Source organism: Penicillium verrucosum (genome assembly GCF_028828655.1).
Source record: "Penicillium verrucosum strain IBT 35672 chromosome Unknown utg000001l_segment0_segment0, whole genome shotgun sequence".
In the NCBI taxonomy this organism is placed as follows: Eukaryota; Fungi; Ascomycota; class Eurotiomycetes; order Eurotiales; family Aspergillaceae; genus Penicillium; species Penicillium verrucosum.
Genome location: NW_026643210.1, coordinates 14,354,982 through 14,377,443, shown reverse-complemented (window position 1 = coordinate 14,377,443; position 22,462 = coordinate 14,354,982). Strand labels below are relative to the sequence as shown.

At 46.9% G+C, this 22,462-nt stretch overlaps 8 protein-coding genes across 8 annotated transcripts; 6 read left to right on the top strand and 2 right to left on the bottom strand.

Annotated features, from left to right (window-relative positions):
* Positions 1-715: 715 nt before the first annotated feature.
* N7516_005323 (uncharacterized protein) lies at positions 716-4,009 on the bottom strand (the record flags this gene model as incomplete). Its single annotated transcript, XM_057218043.1, has 4 exons — positions 716-1,108; positions 1,171-3,314; positions 3,375-3,636; positions 3,713-4,009. 4 exons carry the CDS (start codon positions 4,007-4,009, stop codon positions 716-718), a joined length of 3,096 nt encoding a protein of 1,031 aa, XP_057079926.1.
* Positions 4,010-4,628: 619 nt separating this feature from the next.
* On the top strand, positions 4,629-6,067 carry N7516_005322 (beta-ketoacyl reductase; the record flags this gene model as incomplete). The annotated part of the gene is made up of 2 exons (XM_057218042.1): positions 4,629-5,277; positions 5,346-6,067. 2 exons carry the CDS (start codon positions 4,629-4,631, stop codon positions 6,065-6,067), a joined length of 1,371 nt encoding a protein of 456 aa, XP_057079925.1.
* A 1,863-nt stretch (positions 6,068-7,930) lies between these two features.
* Positions 7,931-8,533, top strand: N7516_005321 (folylpolyglutamate synthase; the record flags this gene model as incomplete). The annotated part of the gene is made up of 1 exon (XM_057218041.1): positions 7,931-8,533. The coding sequence occupies one exon, from the start codon at positions 7,931-7,933 to the stop codon at positions 8,531-8,533; it is 603 nt and encodes a 200-aa protein (XP_057079924.1).
* Positions 8,534-10,247: 1,714 nt separating this feature from the next.
* On the top strand, positions 10,248-10,586 carry N7516_005320 (uncharacterized protein; the record flags this gene model as incomplete). The annotated part of the gene is made up of 1 exon (XM_057218040.1): positions 10,248-10,586. The coding sequence occupies one exon, from the start codon at positions 10,248-10,250 to the stop codon at positions 10,584-10,586; it is 339 nt and encodes a 112-aa protein (XP_057079923.1).
* A 1,760-nt stretch (positions 10,587-12,346) lies between these two features.
* Positions 12,347-15,209, top strand: N7516_005319 (uncharacterized protein; the record flags this gene model as incomplete). The annotated part of the gene is made up of 3 exons (XM_057218039.1): positions 12,347-12,676; positions 12,740-14,928; positions 15,002-15,209. 3 exons carry the CDS (start codon positions 12,347-12,349, stop codon positions 15,207-15,209), a joined length of 2,727 nt encoding a protein of 908 aa, XP_057079922.1.
* A 1,906-nt stretch (positions 15,210-17,115) lies between these two features.
* Positions 17,116-17,625, top strand: N7516_005318 (uncharacterized protein; the record flags this gene model as incomplete). The annotated part of the gene is made up of 1 exon (XM_057218038.1): positions 17,116-17,625. The coding sequence occupies one exon, from the start codon at positions 17,116-17,118 to the stop codon at positions 17,623-17,625; it is 510 nt and encodes a 169-aa protein (XP_057079921.1).
* Positions 17,626-19,892: 2,267 nt separating this feature from the next.
* On the top strand, positions 19,893-20,129 carry N7516_005317 (uncharacterized protein; the record flags this gene model as incomplete). Its single annotated transcript, XM_057218037.1, has 1 exon — positions 19,893-20,129. One exon carries the CDS (start codon positions 19,893-19,895, stop codon positions 20,127-20,129), a length of 237 nt encoding a protein of 78 aa, XP_057079920.1.
* A 199-nt stretch (positions 20,130-20,328) lies between these two features.
* Positions 20,329-22,068, bottom strand: N7516_005316 (NAD(P)/FAD-dependent oxidoreductase; the record flags this gene model as incomplete). The annotated part of the gene is made up of 7 exons (XM_057218036.1): positions 20,329-20,515; positions 20,580-20,888; positions 20,954-21,060; positions 21,177-21,336; positions 21,396-21,505; positions 21,562-21,720; positions 21,787-22,068. The coding sequence occupies 7 exons, from the start codon at positions 22,066-22,068 to the stop codon at positions 20,329-20,331; spliced, it is 1,314 nt and encodes a 437-aa protein (XP_057079919.1).
* Between the last annotated feature and the right edge of the window lie 394 nt (positions 22,069-22,462).

Sequence of the window (22,462 nt, the reverse complement as noted above, 5' to 3'; positions counted from 1 at the left end):
AGCCAACCCAAGCCATGTTGATGCGTATTAAACGCTTGTTTGATCATCCGTCTTCGAATACTCTCGTTTAAGTTTGCGGAGATAGTTTATAAGTAACTGCGAGTTCACGGTTATAACAGATTTCCTAGGTATGTAGGGAAGAAAGAAACTATGATGATAATTAGTCAGTAAGAGTATAATCTGCCCTAATGTTGGGTGCCTAGGTGCCTCAGGCACCCACGGACCCACTATGAGACAGATCCACCCATGTAGATAGTTCTCTCTCTCTCTTCTCTTCTTCTTCCTTTCTCCTCCGTCCAATCTTTACATTCTGAATCTATATACATTGTTTCTTATACAATCCTCTAGATTCTACATTAGGTTATGAGCACCTTTTTCTGCTAGCAGGACCACTAGCAAAACTCTTTCTTCTAAAGCTTTGACCTAGATCCACTTTTCCTACTAGGTAGAGATTTTTTCGCCTAATCAAGAATCGATCCTAAAACCTTTAAGACGAACTATATCTCCGATCGACAAAAATTATATCAGATTCGGAAAATAGGAATAGTAACCCTACTAAAATGCTATATTCGCTGCCCCCGGGAAATACGTTATAGGCCGCAGCTAGTCAACTAATTGCTTGTTCAATTGAAAGGACTGCAAATAACCCTCATATTCCTATTTATGTTCCCTCATTTGGATATTCCAAGCACCCGAAATTTCAAATATAGGACAACTAGAACGCCCATTGCTTCAGCCAGTTCGCCATCATATCTGGCGTAATCGGTGGCAGTGATCTCATTGTTGCACTTGCCGCTTTTGTGTGTTCTATCTCAAGAGGGACGGAAAGAACCCCTTGACCTTCCACGAGACTTTGGTAGAAACTAAGCAACTTCAGCGCAGGCTTATTTGCAAGGTCTTCTCGTGTCGGGGACTTTATTTGTTTCAGTTCTTCGATCCACTGCTCCATCTCCACTGATTCCAGCTCATAGAGGGCATGGATTGGCTGGAGAAGACTCTTCCACGATGTAGTCGAAGGGTTGACTAGGTGAAAAACCGAGAAACGACTTTCTCGCTGTGTCTTTTGGCGGGTGTGAACGATTTCCACAACAATCTTAGAAAGCAGGTCCTATAAAGAAAAACAGGCTCTTGATTAGCATGTAGATTATGTAATCTCATGTTATCCCTTACCACTGGAACCCAATCGACCTGGAATTCCCCTAGAGTGGACGGGATTTTGCCGAGAAACTTGGAGGTGGCCACAATGGCGGGCAGCCATTCCTGCACATTCCAAAAACCACTTTCCGTGCGCGGTCCGGCAATTTGTCCCAGGCGATGAATGCTAGTTGGTACCCCGGCCGTTTGAGTGGCGGCCAAACAGATGCGCTCACATATATGTTTTGCCTCTCCATATCCCTGGCGAAGTGCAACATCGCAATCCTCGAATGGAAGCTCAGGAATGACAGGCCCATTGAGTATCGTCCATCCTCCAATGGCTCCGATGGAAGAGAGGAAATGTATGTGAGCTCGATGCGCACTCTTTATACTAAATTCTATCAGATTGCGCATAGCTCGGATATGAACTTGTTCGAATGAATCGACAGAAATGTTAAAGTCCATCCTCCAGGCATTGTGTATGACAGTATCAACAGATCGAAGCATCTCCTGATATGTGGCATCATCAATGCCGAGCTGATGTTCGCCCAGGGATGTTTGAACAAATTTAACCTTATCAGGGATGGTCGGGTCCAGACCACGTTCTTGAAACGCTTTTCGTTGCCTTTCTTCCTTCCCATCTCTTGTTAAGCAGTACGCCTTGCCTACAGTCTTATCAGATCGCAAGGAATCAAGCAAATAGCTGCCAAGTGACCCAGTGGATCCTGTGAGTGCCACGGTAAGCATGTCCGTACCGCACACATTGTGGACATAGTTCTGTTGTGGGAGATCAGTCGTATAATTTGTGACCAGCCGGTCGATCTTTTCACGCCTTGAAATTGTCTGTTTCTGTGCCCCATATAGAATACCGTGTAGGAGAATCGCGATCTCTTCGATGCTAGGGTGTATATAGATCATTTGCGGAGTTATATCCTGGAACCCGGTTGCCCGGAGGGCAGACGCCAGCTGTATGGTGCGCAATGAGTCAAGTCCGACGTCGTAAAGATTGGCATCATCTGCACATGAAATGATATCCGAAACATAGAACACAAGATTTCGAGCAAATTCGACGATGTTTGGGAACTCTGGAGAGGGCGGCAGGGTAAATGGTATCCCTTCCACATCGGGTAAGGTGTAGAGTTTTTCAACTTCGTCCTTGTAACTGTCTGTCACAAGTCTTCGCTGGGTGCTTCCTTTTGGTGTCATGGCGAAAGGTTTGTCTTTGGATGCTAGTGCGATTTTATTTTTCATGACATGTCCATGTGCCGGGCTGATACGATTAGCCTCCTGCACTTTCGGCCAGACAATGTCAATCAAGTTATTCCCCGGGGGAACAGCATCCCATTGATTCCAGCTCGGCTCGATCAACAGGGCTGTTTGGAATCTACCGAGCCCAACGACAACCGCTCGAGCTACCAAGGGATGTCCCTCAATAACCTTCTCCATTGTGACTGGGTTGAACTTCTCGCCATTATTGAGCACAATCACATCGTCCAAACGACCATGGAACTTCCACAGGTTGGGGATAGTTGGATGTGGCGAGTACAAATCCTTTGTGTGATAGCATTCTAGATCGGGGAATGTGTGGAAAATTGGCTGAAGTTCAGGTTTTTCGTGTCTGCATAAGACCATCTCACGTAGTCCATTCTCGACGTGTTCCATTTCAATACCAAATGTGGGACTCCACTCAAAGTAAGACCAGTCTCCGTTCTGCGGTAGAAGGGACAACACGAAGCCGCCCTCTGTCATTCCAAGGAAGCTAACAAGTTGAGTACATTCACTGACCTTGCGGCCGACCTCGGGAGAGAGGGGTCCACCGCCGAAATACACACGCTTGAGTTTGGAGATGGCATGTATCGATTCGGAATTTGCAGAAAGGTCCTCTAGGATAGATGGAGGGAAAAGTGCTGCGGTAGGCTGAGTACTGGAAAGTACGCTGCTCACTAGGTCCGCTGATAGCGGCTTGTCTGGCAGGATCACGCACGGAATTCCATGGAACTCGGCCATGATAAGCAACGCAAACCCCATGAGATGAAAGAATGGAGTTGTGGAAAGGATCAAATCATTAGGGGTCAATCTATCTGGAACTCCGGCTGTTCGGCCTGGTGGAATGGGAACGTGGGCTCCATAGTCCAAAGCACCAAAATATCCAAATGTAAGCTGGATTGGCTTCGGAAATCCTATGTAAAAGGAGGCTAGTGTAAGTCACTTCTCAAGTCTGAGGAGACGGGAGCTTTTACCTGTTGTTCCCGAGCTGTGGGCTATGAATGCCACTTCATTCGTTACATTCTCAAAAGTCCCCGAAAACGGATATGCACTGGTATCCTGGGACATCATATCCTCCAATGATGGTATTTCATAGCTGATAACATAAGGGGCGGCGGAGCATATTTCCTCTGCTTTTCGTCGTTTCTCGGAGCTGTAAGCAAGCTTAGAGCAGTTTGTCATCTCAAAAAGGCGAACATGGGCTGCCTGGGAGTTACGCGTAGATGATAGCAAGGGCTAACGAAATAGGCAGGTTAGTGAACAGCTCGGCTCCCTTTCAATAGGAATATTAACTTGATCATTGAATACAAACCTTGTAGCCAGTTTTGTTACATGCAATAACCACCACCAGATAACGCACGTCATTTAATCCGAGGTACGCCAAGGTTTCGTTGAAAGAGTCACTTTTTCCAAATTCTTTCACAATCCACCAGGACATGTAGTTGATCGCGTGTGCCAGGTTCTTGACGCTGAAGTCCACAAAGACCTCGGAGATACCGGGGCTCTCTGGAATGGAACACACTTTCCTGTCAGGATCCGTCTCGGCCAAATTGTCAATGACATGGGCCATAACCCTTTTACCAAGGTTTGGAATTCCAAATTCCATCATTTTGATAGCAATGAAAAGAGTTAGAAATAATTATACTCGAATGGAATATTTCCTCTTGATTGGTATGAAGTACAAAGACAATTTGGAATTGGAAGTCAGTGCTGGAAGTTGAAATTGGATAATGCTTCGATCAGCGCCGCATTAAGTGGTAGTGTAAGAAGCCAAAACCTCAATGCAGCCCGGGATGGGGGCTTTTATCATGGCTTTTCGTGGGAATACTAGCTTAACGTCATATGGATATATCCAAGTATTCAAGTAGATCTTGCACAAAGGTGTAGGATACAATTTAGCAATAGGAGTAACGCATATGCTAAACTGTAATTGGTATGAATAGGTGCAGCCTGTAAAGATGTTGTACTATGTAGTACATCATGCAGATCGCTGATCTTCAGGATTTCGTGTTACACAATGTCTTCATTCTACACACCTCGTCTTATTTTCTTTATATGCACGATTTGTCGTTGAAATAGCTCTTGGGTAGGAGGCCTAAATAAGGTTAACCAGCGTGAGGGAACTCTCAGATCAAAAACTCAGTCTAGGAGGCGATGCGGCAATCGTATATCTTCCCATATCTGATGTCCCGCTTGATTCAACTTTTACTGCAGCGCATGACCATGCCATGGACCTTCTGGATATAGTGAAACTGATCGTCAATTCCTCTCTGCCAATCAAGGTCTTTGTGTTGACGAAAGGGGTATCTGCGGGTCAGTTAACAGCGCTTGCTCAGTCACCTCTACAAGGATTATCCCGAATCATTGCTTCAGAACATTCCGACATTTGGGGTGCTCTGATTGACCTGGAGGAACCTACAATACCTCTCGAGGTCATGAAGTATGTACAGGGGGAAGGTGTGATCTGCAATTCTGACGGCATCCCTCGAATTGCTCGCCTACGTCCTCTTCCACATAACCGACTGCTGCCATCGTGCACGGTTCCTCGTATATGTCGCCCGGAGGGTACATATTTGATTACGGGCGGGTTGGGAACTTTGGGTATGGAGACAGCCGAATTCTTGGTGGAACAGGGCGTTCGTCGCGTTGTCCTACTTTCAAGACGCGCTGTGCCGCCTAGAAAGGACTGGCCGGCAATAATTGCCGAATCGGCTCCCATGATGTCTGTACTTAAGGGGATTCAACGACTTGAGGCATATGGTGCGACAATCAAAACAATTGATATCGACATCACCGATGAGTCTAGCGCAGAACAGCTGTCCATGGCGCTTGATGCTTTCAATCTTCCTGCTGTCTCTGGTGTTATCCACGCAGCAGGTGTGATAGAAAATGAGCTGGTCCTATCCACCACGGAACAAGGCGTTAGCCATGTTCTTGCACCCAAGATCTCCGGCGCAATGTTGCTTCATCGGCTTTTCCCCCCGGGACACTGGATTTTATGATTTTCTTCTCCTCGTGTGGACAATTATTTGGCTTCCCCGGACAAGCCTCATATGCCTCTGGTAACGCATTCCTGGATACCCTTGCGGCTCATCGCCGCAATCAAGGCGATAACGCTGTCTCGTTGCAGTGGAGCAGCTGGCGCGGTATGGGAATGGCAACAAGCAATGAGTTCATCAATGCCGAGTTAGCCAATAAAGGCATCACGGATATTACACGCGATGAAGCATTTCAGGCTTTATTGCACGTTCTAAAATATGATATATCCCAAGCGGCCGTCCTTAGGAGTCTACCTATTGAAGACGACGAACCAATACCAAGCTCAATCCTCACTGATATCATCAAGCGCAAGCCTCCGACATCTTCCCCTTCTGACAAGCCGCCATCCGAAACCAAGGAAGGAAATGAAATTCCCTCATCCATCGAAGAACGTCGAGCTTACCTTGATCATAAGATTCGAGACAGCATATCGCAGGTGCTGCATCTGGCCGGACCTGAGGACGTCGATCCAAAGGACGTGATGAGTGATTTGGGGCTAGACAGCGTCTTGACAGTGAGCCTGCGAAGTATGCTACAAAAGGCTCTGGGGGTCAAAGTTCCACCAACATTAACATGGACCTGTCCCACGGTCGTGGACTTGATCTGTTGGTTTGAAAGCAATATTTGAGCTGAAAAGGGTCTTGTCTGGTAGTCCGTGGTATCGTTACATAGGGCTTTCATTATAAATCTGACTGCATCACATCGAACGGGTTCTTGCTTAGCAGAAAGATGTACCGCCATATTAATTCTCCCGGAGAAGTTTATGTTGAAGTATGATGGATCCCCTGTATAAGTACCAGAAGGATTACTGCCGGAGACGGGAAACTCTCGAATATCGGATGTCTTGAGTACCTGAAGTCTCACCTTGTTTTGTCTGAGAAACCTTGTCACCTCGCGAGTATAAATCACATTGCATGCATAATGCTCTGTGTAAGTCGCAAAACTAGATCGTTTTCAATGAATAATCTTTAGTAACATCCCTAGACTAGCTAGAAAATACCAATAAACATTATTTCTAATAGTGCTTTTAAATATTTCTTCCAACCATATTTTGCCCTATCGTTATACGCTAAAGATAATATCTCAGCAGCTAGGCTTTCTATATCGTGTCTGCAAAGTACGATCTAAGTAGGTTTCTTTTCGTTTAAAATGTACACTCGTCCAATTCCACCTCAGAACAGTAGGATTGGGGGTTCACATTTAAAACAGGTCATAATGTATGCTATCATGGATGCTATCATGCTATCCTTAGCATTAGGTGCATAGGCAGATAAAGTAAGGTTAGTACCACAATTGGACCTCCCGAAATTTCTTTTTAGTCCGCTATACTTCCATTAATATACGATGGTGTAGTCTTTTAATTTTCACTACTGCCAACACCCAAATCAACGAAAGGCCTTTGAATTCAACCCATATCCTTGCCCATTCCCCTCTTTATGGCTCGTAATGGTCAAAGTATTGGAAAGAAAAAAGTACATTTCCGCAAGAGTAGCAGGTTGTCTAAAAACATATTCACTCTAATGGTAAAGACGGAAGGTACAAACAGAGTCTGTCTCAGAGTCTCGCGACCTAGAGTGTGAGCGTGACCAACCGGTAGAGATCCTACGTGGTTGCAATATGGAGAAACAACACTGTGGGATTCGTATGTGTGGGTTGGACGGAGAGGAGAAGGAGAGAAGTAGAGGGAGAGAGACTACATGAAGCGGATCTGTCACCTGTGGGTCTATATGCCTTAGGCACCCAGGCACCCAACACCAACTCTTTTCCTCTCTTCTCTCTCCGTCCTTCTGCTCTCAGACGAATCCTACCGTGTTGTTTCTCCATCTCTGAATCGCAACTCCGTAGGATCTCTGTTAGGATCTGCCAGTTATCTACTTACGAGGTACGAGGAGTTTATCATGCCTGAGGCACCAATTCGGCAACCTCAGGCCACCACCACAACAAAAGCTTGGGAGCACATCAAGTACCCCGCATTGCACGAACATTATCAAGACACTTGTGTCCCTGGGTGATGATTGTCATGACGAACATGCAGTACGAAGTGAGTTGCTCTATCGATCCCTGATGTGACAACTGTTGACTGTTCCAGGATGCTATCGAGCTTCTCAATTCCAGACGTAGCCGTGCGCAGCCGAGTCTCACGCAGATGAGAGGTTCGGATGATATGACAAAATGGCTGGGATTATTAGGTTATTCTGTACGCCTTGGCCAAATATACCACGAAGTGCAGCTGCTAACATCGCACCAGCAAACTCAGCTGGGAACGTTAAATGTCATACATGTAGCTGGCACCGACGGGAAAGGAAGCACCTGCGCATATATCTCGTCGATACTCCAGAGCTCCGGGTGTAAGGTAGGACTCTACACTTCGCCACATCTTCTGAGCATCTGTGAGAGAATTCGTATAAATGGCAAGCCGATAGAGGAAGACGCCTTTGCGAGTGCTTTTTTTGAAATATAGGATAAACTGCCCCGTGAAGCTAGTGCCACGATGGACATCCCCCGATACCTCCAGCTCTTGACCCTTCTCTCTTTTCATGTCTTTCTCAAAGAAAAGGTTGACGTTGCAGTATATGAACCTCACATGGGTGGTCAGGACGATGCGACGAATGTCGTATCATCACCCGTTGTTACAGCGGTGACTCGAATAGGAGAAGACCATGTCAAATACCTTGGGCCCTCTATTAGAGACATCGCTTGGCACAAGGCGGGGATCTTTAAGTCTGGTTCTCCGGCCATCTTATCACCCCAAATTGAAAAAGTTGCTAAGGTTCTTGAGCAACGTGCGAAGGAGAAGAATGTGGCGCTGTTGTTTGTTGAGCCTGATTCATCATTACCAGTGACAAGATTCCAGAAGGAAAACTGCTCACTTGCGAAAGAAGTGGCTCAGACATGGTTATCACTCAGGCAACCCAATAGATTGACGAACTTGACTACATTTATCAGCCGTGGTATTGGGTTATTTGACTGGCCTGGCCGTTACCAGCAGATAGAAGAAGGCAATCACAAGTGGTTTCTCGACGCTGCTCATAATAAATCAGGGCTACCCACTGCAATATCATGGTTTGCCGAGATGAGCAAATCACAAAGGTAGGCATGATCACCTCGACAGATACTTCGCGGTGGCATAGTGCTTATTTTGATAGCCACAATATCTACCCCTTGAGGATACTCATCTTCAGCCATTTCTCAGATCGTGATAGCGTCGAACTCCTACGCGTTGTTAAAGAATCCCTTGATAGGGAAGGTCTCGAAATCAAGCACCTGATATTGACCACGTACAACGAAAGACAGGACAGACAGACAAGAATTGGTATCTATGCTTAAAACACCGCGAGAAAAATATGGACCTAAGCTGATCTTGTCCTAGACAGAAATCTCAAGGCTCGATCTTCAGTGGAGAAGCTACAAGTGTACGCCCATACTTGGAGAGCATACAAACCTCGTAGTACGGTACATTGTGAAGGGACAATTGAAGGTGCCCTAGAGCGGGCTCGTATAATTGGTGGGATTTCCCAATCGGCACACGTTTTGATAACAGGGAGCTTGCATTTAGTGAGCGGTGCACTGGGGATTCTTGAGACCCAAGGGAACTAAAGAGAGCTCCGTATCATAACGCAAGATATAAGTCTAGGCTATGGAAGAAATCTCTTCGAAAAAGTACGTTCCGTTCCCTGCCATGAAGTAGCCACGGGATATCTCCGAAAGGAGCTCAGTAGCCAGAGCCCTCTTCACGACAGAGTGAAAAAGGTTGATAAATGCAAAGTCAAACCCACGAGTTATGAATGTCGAATAATCCTCAACCAGCGCCGTTGCACGTTTAAGCCTTTCGTCAGCACCTAAGTGCATGCCTTCATACCAATCCACTCGTGCTAGGCTAATGAGCGTGCGGACGTGGCCCAGTTGGTCAGTTATATCATGGTGATTCAAGCTCTCGTAAACCTAGAGTGTCTCCTCTAAGGTGTGTCTTTCTGCGTTAAGCTGTCTTAAATTGATGTAAGCCTCCGCTAGCGGGAGTGCCAGACGCCGGAATGCTTTCAACTGCTGACTTCGCGTACGCCTTAGTCGTTCCACGTCGTCCAGGACCAGATCTTTCGCCAGGTCGGCACATCCCAACTCACAGTAGATATCAGCGAGGTGAAATTGAATATAGCGGTAACTAGGGTCACCGTCACGCAGGCAGCGCTCAAAACATTCCCGAGCATACAAGAACCTCCCTGTGTATCTGGCTACTCGCCCGAAGACGGTGTTGAAGAGTCGGGTCAATTTGATCTCCATTATTGACCGAGGATCACTTCTGCTCTCCCAGCGGTCCACGTATTGCCATGCGCGCGCAAAGTCATTCCGCATTATCGCATTTTCCGCCCGTGAAAAGACTAAGCGGCCGTACGCACAATGCAATCTGATGTCCGGATCTGAGTATGGGATCTCCGGAACCTGGCGGAAGATGCTGTCCAGAACTGTATCCGACTCGTTATGGTTTCCCTCCCACCGGAGAGAAACACTCTGTTGCCAGGTAAGCATCGCTGCCAGGTATGGAGGTATTAATGGAAATTGCAGCCTGCGTACTGTCGACACAATTGACTTTGCATGAGCAGCATCGGTCAGCCTACAAGCCGATAGAGACGCCTCAATAAAGCTTGTGCCGACACTGTACGGAAGGCATAGGGTTTCGCCTTCCCGAATACATTCCCATAGTCGATCCATTACCGGGAGTAATAGCGTACCGATCACACGGAACCTAGCGGGGTGTTAGTGGTGTTGGGTCCATGTTCAATAGAGTGGCATTCTTACGACTGTTCCAAAGCATGGTCGCGGGGGTAGATATATGCTACGAATGTGAGGAGAGCTATCCACAATTGCCGCGATTTACGATAACGGCCACAGCTTTCAAATCCGCCCGTAAGTGTGTAGCATTGAGTTTCATCCTCGAGCGTGACCTTTTTGATCAGTCCAGCGTTGGTACAGCCATATATCTCCTGATTCAAAGCATCTTCATCAACGAAAAGTTCAGCGAACTCCCCGATGTCTGTCTGAGAGGCGGTTGTCCGATTACCATTGTGGTCCCACCGGTATTGAGGCAAAAGCCCTCGTCGCAGGATGTCTTCACGGACGAAATCGCGGCCCATGAAATCAACAAGAAGTAGGAATTGGCTCCTTTTAGTGCCACATGTACTAACGTCAATCGGGTGGTGTTCATCTGACATTAAATCAGCATTAGTAACAGCATTGAAGTTCCCACATGAATCCAACTAACATCTACTAACCTTCGTTCATTACAGTAGCATGCCAATTTTGGCCGCTACAGTAGGTAGAAGTTCGCTCTAGGTCTCCTGGAGTCCGCGCACCGACCGGGAGGCGCCTTATACCACCAGATGGCAATGAGGTGAAAGCACAGTCATCAATTGGATCCTCAACCAATCTGTTCCAATAACTTGCCAGCTGAGGACAATACAAAAAAGACTCGTTCTGAAGTATATCTTGGCCGATGCGTTGGACGATTTTGGCGAGCTGAAACAGTGTAAGTCTTGTTCGTTCATACCGGCCGACTGTGCCAAAAATGCAAATGAGCAGCATAGCATAAGCAGGACCGAAACGCTGCTTAGTAAAAGTGACCATTTCTTTGTACTTGCAGTCTCCCCAAATCTTTCCTGCACGGATTGGTTCCGAAAATCCGTTGCGCAAGAGTTTGAGGAACTCAGCATCGCCCTCTAAATCTTCGAGATTCTTTTTAACCTGCATGTTTACCAGTAGCGAAAGACCACTTTGCTTTATTCCTTGTGCTTTTTCTTCGACATATGAGAAGATCGTTTTCAGCTTAGTCCCTTCGTCGAGCTCGAGTGAATATTGGAAAAACTTGGCCTCAAGCCTCAACAATTCTTTCTCCTGTACATCAAGCCTATAGTTGTCACACCAGTAAAACGAGCCTGCCGGCGAATTGATCTGAACCCCGTAGGCATTGTCCTTCGAAATGATTGGTAACATGATATGGGTGTAACTGCTGCCGCGGGTAGAGTGACACGACGACTGGTGTAGGCAGCGCAGTGAATGCGCACACAGGAGTAGGTCGGACTAGAGCAGTGGATGCCCAGAGTGAGCAGTGGATGCGCAGAGTGTGTAGTGAATGCGCAGAGTGAGCAGTGGATGGCTCAAATACAGCCCCTTACGCACAGACCTGCTCTTCTTTAATGGGCGCAGAGAGGAAGGTTGTCCACATATTGTGTGGGCAGGGTTCTGTCGTGATCCGAACTTTCAGTTATGGAAAGGGGCTCCATATCATATCATGCTAGGTACGTCCGATCTAAGCTACCAAATAGAGCAAGTACTTTGTAGTAATAGGTGACTAGTATATATTATAATAACGAATCCGCGATAATCGCTATCTATATGTTATAAAACGAGTCCATTAGTCCTACCCCCTCCCCCCGCCCCCCAGATTTTACGACATGGCGTTTGGGAATGTCATATAACCAAACAACGGGCGCCGATCAGAGAACTACTATCCCACTGATGGGAGTACACTTAATATACTCCGTATCGTCACCATAAATCTAGACCGATTAGCGCTCCCACTACCAATAATAACCCGGCGCCACCGGGATTCATGCACCGAATGATTTCTGTATGTTCACCGATCATAGGACTAGTACTCAGGGATGATGCATCTACATGCAAGTGATGCTCATTTTCTCGACATGGAGCTAAGTCGACTGCGAGGTATATAAGATTCGAGTCCCGATTTCTGAAAGACGTATACGATGGATGCCAACGTTGAGTCTGTCAATCCCGAAGAGAGTATGTTCTTTCCCATCCAGCTTCGGCTCTTAATGTTGTCTTGCTTGATTGGATGTTTACAAAATTACTTGGAGTATTAGACCCCCTCCAAACCCCTTATCCTCCATTTGCAATGCCCCTAGAAAGGCACAGTACGCACGCGGGCCCCGAGTCAGCAAATGAGATCTGGAACTTCCTCAAGACAGTTTTACAGCCGCCACGAGGGTATTCTAACGTGTACCCCGATGCGTCGATGCATTTTATGCCAAGTCTAGTTCACCCTGACCCGAAAATCCACCAGCAGCCGGTGCAGGGCCCATCTCATTACTGCGCTCATACGGGTTACGCGCCGGCAGATCAGATGAGCGGTGCTAGACATACGCATTCTTCACAACGTATGGAACGCTTTTCTGAGGATCACGCATTGCACCCAAACCAACCTAAGCCACACAGAGCTACGCAGGTATGTCGAGCTTATAGAAAACAAGATTCTAAGGCGATTTTGGAGCTAATACGAGCTATATAGGCTTGTGACCAATGTCGAGCTAGCAAGACAAAGTGTGATGAGGAACGTCCGAGTTGTGGTCGCTGCGACGTCAACAATCTTGGCTGTGTCTACAAACAGGTCCCGCCGCACAAACAGGGGAATAATGAGCGCCTAGTATTGGATCTGCTCAGTCAGATGGAGAGACGCATGGATGAGCGTTTCGAAAAAAGGCAGAAGCAAATACAAGAGCAACTTAGCAACATGGGTGATGTGGGTCCAAAACCAGCTCCCACTGTCCAAGAACGTCTAAACGGCCTAACACCGATTATCAAACAGAACCTGCCGCTCCAAACTGAGATGCCTCAGATTCAGGATGTACTTGGCTCAAAACCCACCCGGAATATTGAAGCCATAGACCTAACCCTTGACCACCAGGAGACTGAGGGAGAGCTCTCCATCCCAGTGGACCACACTACTGCAGCTCACAAGCTACTGATGTGGCCGTCAATTAAGAGATTGTTACACCCTGTGGTATATGACGAGGAGTATGTGATGCGGTTAGAAGAAGAGCGTGGTCTAATTAGCATATATGGCCAAGGTGAGACCTCATACACTGCCGACGACAGTCAATTCCTAGACAATCGCTCTATTAGCTCCAACATGACCAAGCCCCAGGGTAATGGCGCAGGATCGTATCATGATGTTAAGATCGATGAATTTGGCAACTTGAAGCTGGATACTGGGACTGCTAGGCGCTACTATAATAGCTACCTCGAACACATGTTCAAGCTTCACCCATTTGTTATGGAGGGTGAACTCAATGTCAAGGTTGGTAGCTTCATCGGGTGCTATGCGAGACCGGGTTCCAATGACACGCGACTATCTTGCCATGGTCCACCATCAGTTGAAAGGAAGCCATCAAACGAAAACCTGGGCGTGTATGGCGAGTTTACGGATAACCCACCGCGGCCACGAGTCGGTAAAAACATTGACAATGCCTTGGTCATGCTGTGCCTGGCCCTCGGGGCTATTTGCGAAACTCGTGCTCCACTGCCTGGGCCTATCAGCCAACCCATTCCTAGTCCGCGACCACCATTTACCCGCCCACCAACTATAAATGAGACATTTACCCATGGTATCCTCTCCCCCTCAAACTCCGACTCTACGGCAATGCAGGTTTCGAATTCGCATTCTGTCTATGCTGTTCCAATGCATCTTACCCTATCTTTCCCATTGGTCTTAGGCCCACATTTGAAAGGAGTGTCAAGGAGAGATATGACAACGACGCGGGATGAACAAGGAAACACGAAAAACCATCAAGTCATTCCTAGCCTGGCTCTCTATGGATACGCAACCGCAATACTAGGCTACCTACAGGGTGGAAACGACCTAGAACATATTCATACCGCGTTGCTTGCTGGACTTTATGCAGGTCAATTGGCCCATCCTTTCCAGAGCCATAGTTGGATTTCTCAGGCCTGTAGAGCCTGCCAGGTGCTTGTGAGAACCAAGCGACATAAGCGGCTCGAGGAGGGGCCTACACGGGACTTACACAACTTTGCATACTGGACATGTTTGCAATTGGAGAGTGATCTTCTCGCAGAGTTGGATATCCCAGCGAGCGGCATCTCCCTCTCCGAGGATCGGATCCCTATTCCGAAAGGAAAATGGTCAATCGTCCAACCAAATGATCCTCAAAACACTATGATGATGATGCTGTTCTATTCTGCTCAAATTCACCTGCGCAAATTGCTCAATCGAGTCCATACATATCTATACAAGTCCAAAGCCCAAGGCAAGACAAACTGGTCATCTACCGTCCAAGGGGCGTTGAGTCTAAATCTCGACCTCTGGCGTAAAAGCTTACCGCCAAGCATGCAGTGGGAAGAGGCCGACCCTCCAGCAAACGAAATCAACGCTGCTCGAATGCGTGCCAAATATTACGGCGCTCGATATATCATCCACCGACCCTTTCTCTACCACGCACTGCACTACGGCCATACAGGTATACGCATCGGTCCAGTCGGCCAACTTTTAGTCGACTCACCTCCCTCGCCGCGTATATCTACTGACTGGCAGTCTCCTGAAGTCCGTTTAAACAATCTGCCGAAGAAGCTGAGAGCTGCCTGCGATATCTGCGTCAAATCGGCTATCAAATGCACGGAGGTCTTTGACGGTGTAGACGGAGACCGGTTGATAGTCACCAACATCTTCGGCACTGCCCATGCGTAAGGAATCCTCTTAACACCCATTTGAAATAACCACAGATATAGAGATGGTACTAACATTATTACTTCACAGTCAGTTTGGTAACATGCTCGTCCTATCTGCAACTTATATGTCAGGTCTAAAGGAGCTCGTGGAGAAAGACCAACTCGACCGTCTCCTCACACGCACAATAGGCTTCCTAGCCCAAAATGAAAACGTATCCCCCACTCTCCGCGCCGATGCTCGCATTCTCACTGAGGTCCACCGGATTATCTTCGGCCATCTTCCTGGTATGGGGTAAGCCACCAGCATAGGCTCCCCTAAAAGTACATCGTCAGGATTTGGGATTTCGAGTGGTGGCTGCATTCTATATACAGGGTGGATTTGCATACTAGGGGTGCACCAGCAGTTGTCGTTGTCGGGGGTGTCGCTGCTGGAAGGCTATGCGGCATAGGAACATGTATGTAAAGCGAGCTAGTTACATGGAATCAATGAGAGTATCGTCATCGCTAGACCATTCTGACCAGGCGGAAAATGTCGGCCATAAAATATATGACTTCTGGAATTCTATACTTCATGCCTATTGAAATCATCCCTAGATTTTCATAGTTTGGATTTTCTACTTTATGCACTAGCCTTGCTTGAAGCAATATTTTGAAAATTTCTAGATAACTCCCTGATAAAACCATTTGTGGGTGTTACCTAAAAGGCAAGTTCGCTATCGTAGAAGTTCTTGATGAAGAAGGAAAAAATACAATGAACTAACATCTATGGTATACTATTCTCAAAACCCTCATCACGTTTAACTTAATCCAATAGTCTCGTCACAATGATCATTCAATCTAGGGAGCCGTGTCTAGTTCCTAGGGCCTAGCTATATTAACGCCTAGAATAATAGTATCCGACCCTATAATCGTGGCTATTTCTCAGGCTCCCTTTCCGGAACCGAACGCTGATTCCCCATTACCCGTTGCTACCATAGTAGGCCACTATCCTACCTCCACCTATCCACTCTCGAGTAACAGCTGCACTGCCGCCTCATAACCACCTCGGGTGGCCTATGGCAATCGGGCCCAGCCCGTGGGGTCCAAGGGATTCGCGACGACTGGCTTAGGCAGCGCAGTGAATGCGAACGCAGGAGTAGGTCGGACTAGAGCAGTGGATGCGCAGAGTGAGCAGTGGATGCGCAGACTAGGCAGTGGATGCGTAGAGTGAGCATCGGATGGCTCAAATACAGCCCCTTACGCACAGACCTACTCTTCTTTAATAGGCGCGGAGAGGAAGGTTGCTTAGGGGAAGTAGGGAAATTAACATTTTCAAAAACAATTCTCGTAATGTATTGCGTCGACAGGGTTCTATCGTGATCTAAACTTTTAGAAAAGACTAGATTACGATTTTGTTACTCTATAGGTACGTTGTGAAGACCCACTATGAAGGGTCTTCATGGAGGGGTAAGATCAGAGTGCCAAGGGCATATACAATACGAATTACTACTGCGAAGCAATTGCAACTAGTACTGCGTATGTATTCAAACTGAACTCTGATCCTTTGTCCATAGTTCCAAATCCACTAGTTATGCAATGTGCGCGACTTAAGCGAGATCATGTGTATTGGACCCATATATCTCTTTGCATGGTGCAGGACGTGACATACGTCCGATCCAAACTACCAAGTAGAGCAAATACTTTATAGCAATAGGAGACTAGCAAGTATTATAATAACAAAATTGCAAGAGTATGAAATGCCAGGGGAGTGTCAATAAATACCAGGAAGATGCCAGGGAATGGTCTAGATAGTGTCAGGAAAGTGTGGACAAACCAGGAAAGTGTCAAGTGGAGCGAGGAACATGCTGTTAGGTCGAATGGGGCTGACTAAGGATTTAACGGGCCTCCACACGGCCCGCAGTCTCCTACTAGAATCGTATTAGTGCGATTTGCCAGGCGTGCATCTCAGCCAATCGGCTCTTGCAATTCCGAGGAGCTCCTTATGTGGGGCTCACACAGTCACTGAGACGACCAACCTGGGGAATTCGTTGACGGTCCCGAGAAGGCAAGGACGGAAGAACATTAATCCTTCCGCTCAACAAGTAATGACAAACTTCACATTCAATCAAGACTTCATCTTTTCACATATGCACAGGAAGGCCAGCAACATCCACTTATTGTCACACCTTTTCGGCGCACATACTTTCATTCCTATTCCTCACTATGGACGACTCAACTCAACAGATTCGCAGCCACGTCATGGGCCAAATTCGAGGGATATTGTTCGAGTTGCCCCCAGAAGTTGTTGCAGGAACGATGCGAATACTAGGTGATACTCCCAATAGTATTCTTGATCCGAACAATTATTTAAAATCCATACGTCCATTTGCCTGGAAAGTGCAGGACGGCCTCCATCAGTACGATAAGAATAATACGACTCGTTTCCTTGCGGTCACGATCTACCCCGGAAAGCACTCCTATTTTGTGGTCGACCTAAACAACACCGATTATGACTACCAAAACGCCCATGAATGCAAGACGCCAGTACCGGTCTATGTCCTCCGCTTATCGAAAAGAAAACCCACGATTTCCCGAAAACCAGAGTTGGATGGACAAATCGCAGAGACTCTTCGGGCCATGCACTTTTACCATGGCCAGGACCCTCTACCTTTGTTTGACAATTACTGCGACCAGAATAGTTATTACGGCAACCCACGGAGCCTCCAACAATGATCCTGGCTTATTCGGTCTGGCAGTGACCACGATGATGAAAGAACCTTGCTGTTACCCCGTTGTTTATTTAAAGCCACCATTAACTACTTTTGCCAAGGAGGATCAGCCTTGAGGTCAACAAGTTAATGTAGCTAGCTGGTGCGCCGTATCAAGTATTCCGGCTCCTTCATCAATCGCAAAGTAAGATAAATCACTCAGAGTAGGATAAATCACCTAGGTTCGGCGCGAGACCGACCAATAATCTAAGGAACCCCTTGGCCCTTAGACTCTTCACTCCATGTGTTCTGATACCGGCATCCACGACCAACCCGAATCTGCCACATCCATCACATCGTTCCGGTCTTCCCAGCCACTCGAACATATATTGGACATACCCAATGTAATTTTCAAATTAGCGCGCTTAGGCCTCCAGGCCTTCTATATAAAGGGTCTTATTACCCATCTCGTCCGCAGTCCCTCATCTTCACCCTTATACATTTCGGGTTCACGAGCAAGTCTTTTCCTCCCAGAAAAAGATATCTTAGAATCAGGGATAAAGCAAGGTTTGACTACGCAGATTCTCATCAATATTGAACTTACTCTAATGCCCGTGGCAGATGTGTTCTTGGTTGCAGATTTTATACCAAGGTTGTGGATGCCTGAGCTTTCCAGCAAGGCAGGGGCGCTTGAACGGATGCAACGGACAATGTACTCCCGCTACGCAACAACCTACACAGGCTGCCAGGGTTGAAACCGATCCAGGATCATGCCCTATCCACACTCACAAACCGACACCGTCGAGCAGTGAAGACTCCTTCAATTAAACCAGGTCCACGAGAGCAGGTACGTTATCATATTTTCGACATCATGAGATTTGTGACTCTAAAGCATCGCTTATTATAGGCGATGAAAGCACTTCGGCTCTCTCTCTTTTATAGACAAGACAAATGGAAGTGAGAACTACCTGTTGAGATCTGATGGTCGCGGTCTCATGCTACACTCACCTGACGACTTGGAAGTCTGCTGTAGTCGACGCCTTACCACTTGTTCTGTCTTCCTCCAACTTTACAATGACCAGCTGCCCAACAGTGAGGTCTGAAGAATGCACTGCTTAGGTTGAGGAATGACAATGTCAACTACGTGCTTAGCCTCCAGTCCTCCATCACATTTGATGTAATTAGACTCTTCGGAGGGACCACCTGACAACGGATCCCCATCTAAGGAGCCCCTCTCATCTCAAGTAATATCCACTGCCGAGCCGTGGATACGGCCGGATCCGCTCTATCCCATAGCCGCAGCGGCGTCGTGGGGCTCGTCCTGAAATAGTCCATGCCAAGATATGCATGCTCCCATCCGATATAATGCAAGCGCTGTCACAGACCTAGGCTTGAGACCATTACGGTATACACATAGGCTCTCTCTGGGGCTAGTCCCGTTTGTAGCCAATTAAAGTCTCCCAAAATCAGCAAGGACGGAATAAGCCCTTAGTAAGTAACGAAGAGCACGGACGTTCAATTACCAACGAGATAGCCAGGGCCAAACCAAGCGCTAGCACCGACTCCTGAACCAGGGCAATTACATAACACAACGGTGATACCCTGCGTACTGAGACACACTGAGATGATTGAAGATCACACGAGCCTGTGCCTTCGGCTGCAGCAAGCCCTTGCCAATGGTAGCCAATCAAACACGTACGCGTTAGAGAATAAACAATATCCTATTACGTAGGCGGAGATTTATCCCAGGAGCATTGGTATTGTCACTACTCCGAGACTGCTTTAGTATTCTAAGGAGTTAGATAGAAATGCTTTATTGTTGCTCAACGTATTTGGTATGAAGTTTGAATGCTCAACGGCCCGCTCTTTATTGGACGAATACAAATTGGGAATAGTATGGTGGAGATTATCGTTTCAAACTTGCTCCAGGCTCATTTCGCCATAATATTCCTCCAATAGCTACCTCAGCCATTGTCAAGCAGCAGAAAGATGAAAAGAGTTCGAGGACGAGGAGAGGGCCTACAACATATTGAAGGATCTTCAAGGAGAAGTGATCCCAACCTTCTATGGACGCGGCCAATTCGATGGGGTTCCTGCACTCATTCTGTCAGAACTCCATGGCATAAATTAGACGACCTGGCTCGCAGCAACGATCGCAGGGCTCCGGTAGAATTGTTGAAAGCTTACCTGGAAAGGGTCTTTGATGAATTTTCGAAGCATAGAGCTTTGTATCGAGACCAGAAACTCGATAACTTCCTACTTTGTGACGAAGGAAAGGTGATGGTTGTTGATATGGAGCAAGTCGAGTTCCCGGCTCAGCTTCGTCACTGGCAATATTCTATCAATCAAGAGGGTGCCAGATCTTTGGTAGAAGATTTTACGTACTTACGGAGACCCAAGCGTGAATCATCCCCACTTGCTTTCTGGATGTCTGCATGTGATGAGAATGCACTGGAAGACGAACTACTTGAATTTGCGTCTGCTAACTTCCGAGAGCGCATTGGAAAGCCGGCTTCTACGGCAGCCTAAGGCCAAGATTCAGATGTATACTTAACCGTGCAACTTGATCATCGTTTCCACCGTGCAAATTTCAGAAAAGGATGTGCACTACGATTACAGTATCATTAATTTCAGTATACGACGTAGCCCAGCGCTGGACGGGTAACGCACATACTTGTATTGGCACATAACTAACGTACTCGGCAAACAAGCTGCGGGTAAACTAAATTCAAAGCTTGGGATCATGTTTCCAGCCCGGCAGATCAGCGAGATCTTTCGCCGGGGCAGCGCGTATAGATTTGAGAGCATCACCCCCAGGTCTCCACATCCAAGGATTAGCTAGGTTTGGTGGAAGAGATCCTTCTATCAGCTCAACGACATGTTTGCCGATGTTGGGAAGCATCTTAAAGCTATGACTGTAGTATGCGGAGTTAGCAACGCGTTGACTGTATGAACACCGAATTTTGATGATTAACTCACCCGCTGTCTCCCGTTGCCAGAATGAAGTTTTTCCACTTGGGGTGCTCGCAGATCAGTAAATTGGCGTCGGCAGTATCTGTGCACCAGCACATAGACCGGTTGAAAAGCTCTCTATCCTTGAATTGGGGCATGAACCTCGCAATTGCCTTTCGAATGGTTACCTCGGAAGCTTCAGGGTAGGTATCTGTAGGATGGTCGGCGTGTGATCGAGGAACAGAGATGGGTTTGGGAGAGGCCGCGCCATAAGGTTGATGCAGCTTGAAGCGAGAGAATCCAGGAAACTCGTCGCAGACTTTGATCACTCCATGTCTATAGATGAGGACTTAGCACGCGACTCTGATTTCTCCGACATTGGATCAGGAGGGACTACTTACTCGTTGGGTTCGAAAAAGAAGCCGTATTCGCCATCGTATACCACGGGGATATTTTTGTACTTGGTCACTTCCTCGGGTGTGAGCTGGATATGAGCGAAGACCCACGCCTGCACGAATTGATAGTTAGCAACTTGATTCCTTTGAATCAGAATGCATTTGTGAAACGTTCGCCTTTTATCTTTTGAGACTTCAAGGCTAGGCAAGAAGGATATCCTGAACTTACTTTCGAAACACATTGATCCTCCAAATCTACCAATGTTGAACTCCAAGCACCAGCAGCCAAGACCACCTTGTCAGCGTGATATTTAGTGCCATCTACGGTCTCCACACCGTTGCATGTAATTCCATCCGCGTTAAACAGAGGTCGCTTGAAAGTTCCGGATCTATGCAATTTCGGGTTAGTAAAAACTTGCTGAAAACTTGCCGAAGGGTCATTACATACTTGCCAAATCCAAAATGGACACCTTGATCTTTCAAGAATTGTCCGATCGCATTGATGGCCTTGGCTGCAGCAAGCCAACCTCCATCGCCACAAAATAAGCCTTTCCACCCCTAAAATCACAATTTTATTAGTCATTCTCCTTCAATTGTGGACAAACGTAGCATACCTTGACTTGCTCTCTTGTAAAGGCTGGTACCTTTTCAAGTATATCATCTTCGCTTTCTAGCAACCAGTTCGTCTTTTCTAACCCAATGTTCGCGTCGATGAGTGATTGGTAGTGTTTTCGAAGATCTGCAATACCGTCCTTAGATGACGAGGCGTCAATCTAAGAATGTTATTAGTACGGAATTGTTGCATTCTCAAATGGCATTTCTTTTTATTTTAAACTCACCATTCCGACATTGTGAAAGAAGGGCTTGAACAGTGGATCGTTTTTCCACATGTCAAGAGCCTCGAGAGAAAGTTGCAGATCTGGCCCATTGCGTAACCGAATGCTCATAATTTTGTTAAGATCATATCCTGCCGATTGAGCCGAAGGGATGGGATAGACATCAAGCACTGTGATATTTGAGGGAGTGTACCCAGAGCGAATGAGATGTAAGGCAGTTGAGGAACCCATGGTGCCACCTCCCCCGACTACCACCACTTTTGTAGTTGTACGCGAATGGGCCATTTTTTGGGAGTGTACTTAGTGCAAAGTGCGAAAATTACTGAGGTAGACTTGTTCAAACCTAGAAGAAGGGGGGATAAATAGGGTGGTGAAATTAGGAAGTTGAAGCTTGTAAATTGTCAAGAAACTGGGTTGAAACGCCGACATCTTATGCTTATAAAGATTATAAAGAGATATGTTAAAATGAATGTGATTGGTGCCAAGTGGAAATTATATCACCGAACAGTGGGACTACATTTCGCGTGGACCTTCCATCGCCCCGAACAAATACCGAGAGATGTGGATTCCATTGGAAAACGCGGGGAATTGACCCGCCAAAAGATAAAGAGATAGCCCTTCTAAGCTTGTACGTTATCGACCCCGGGTTTGGTTATCATTTTGATACGGTTATTAGCAT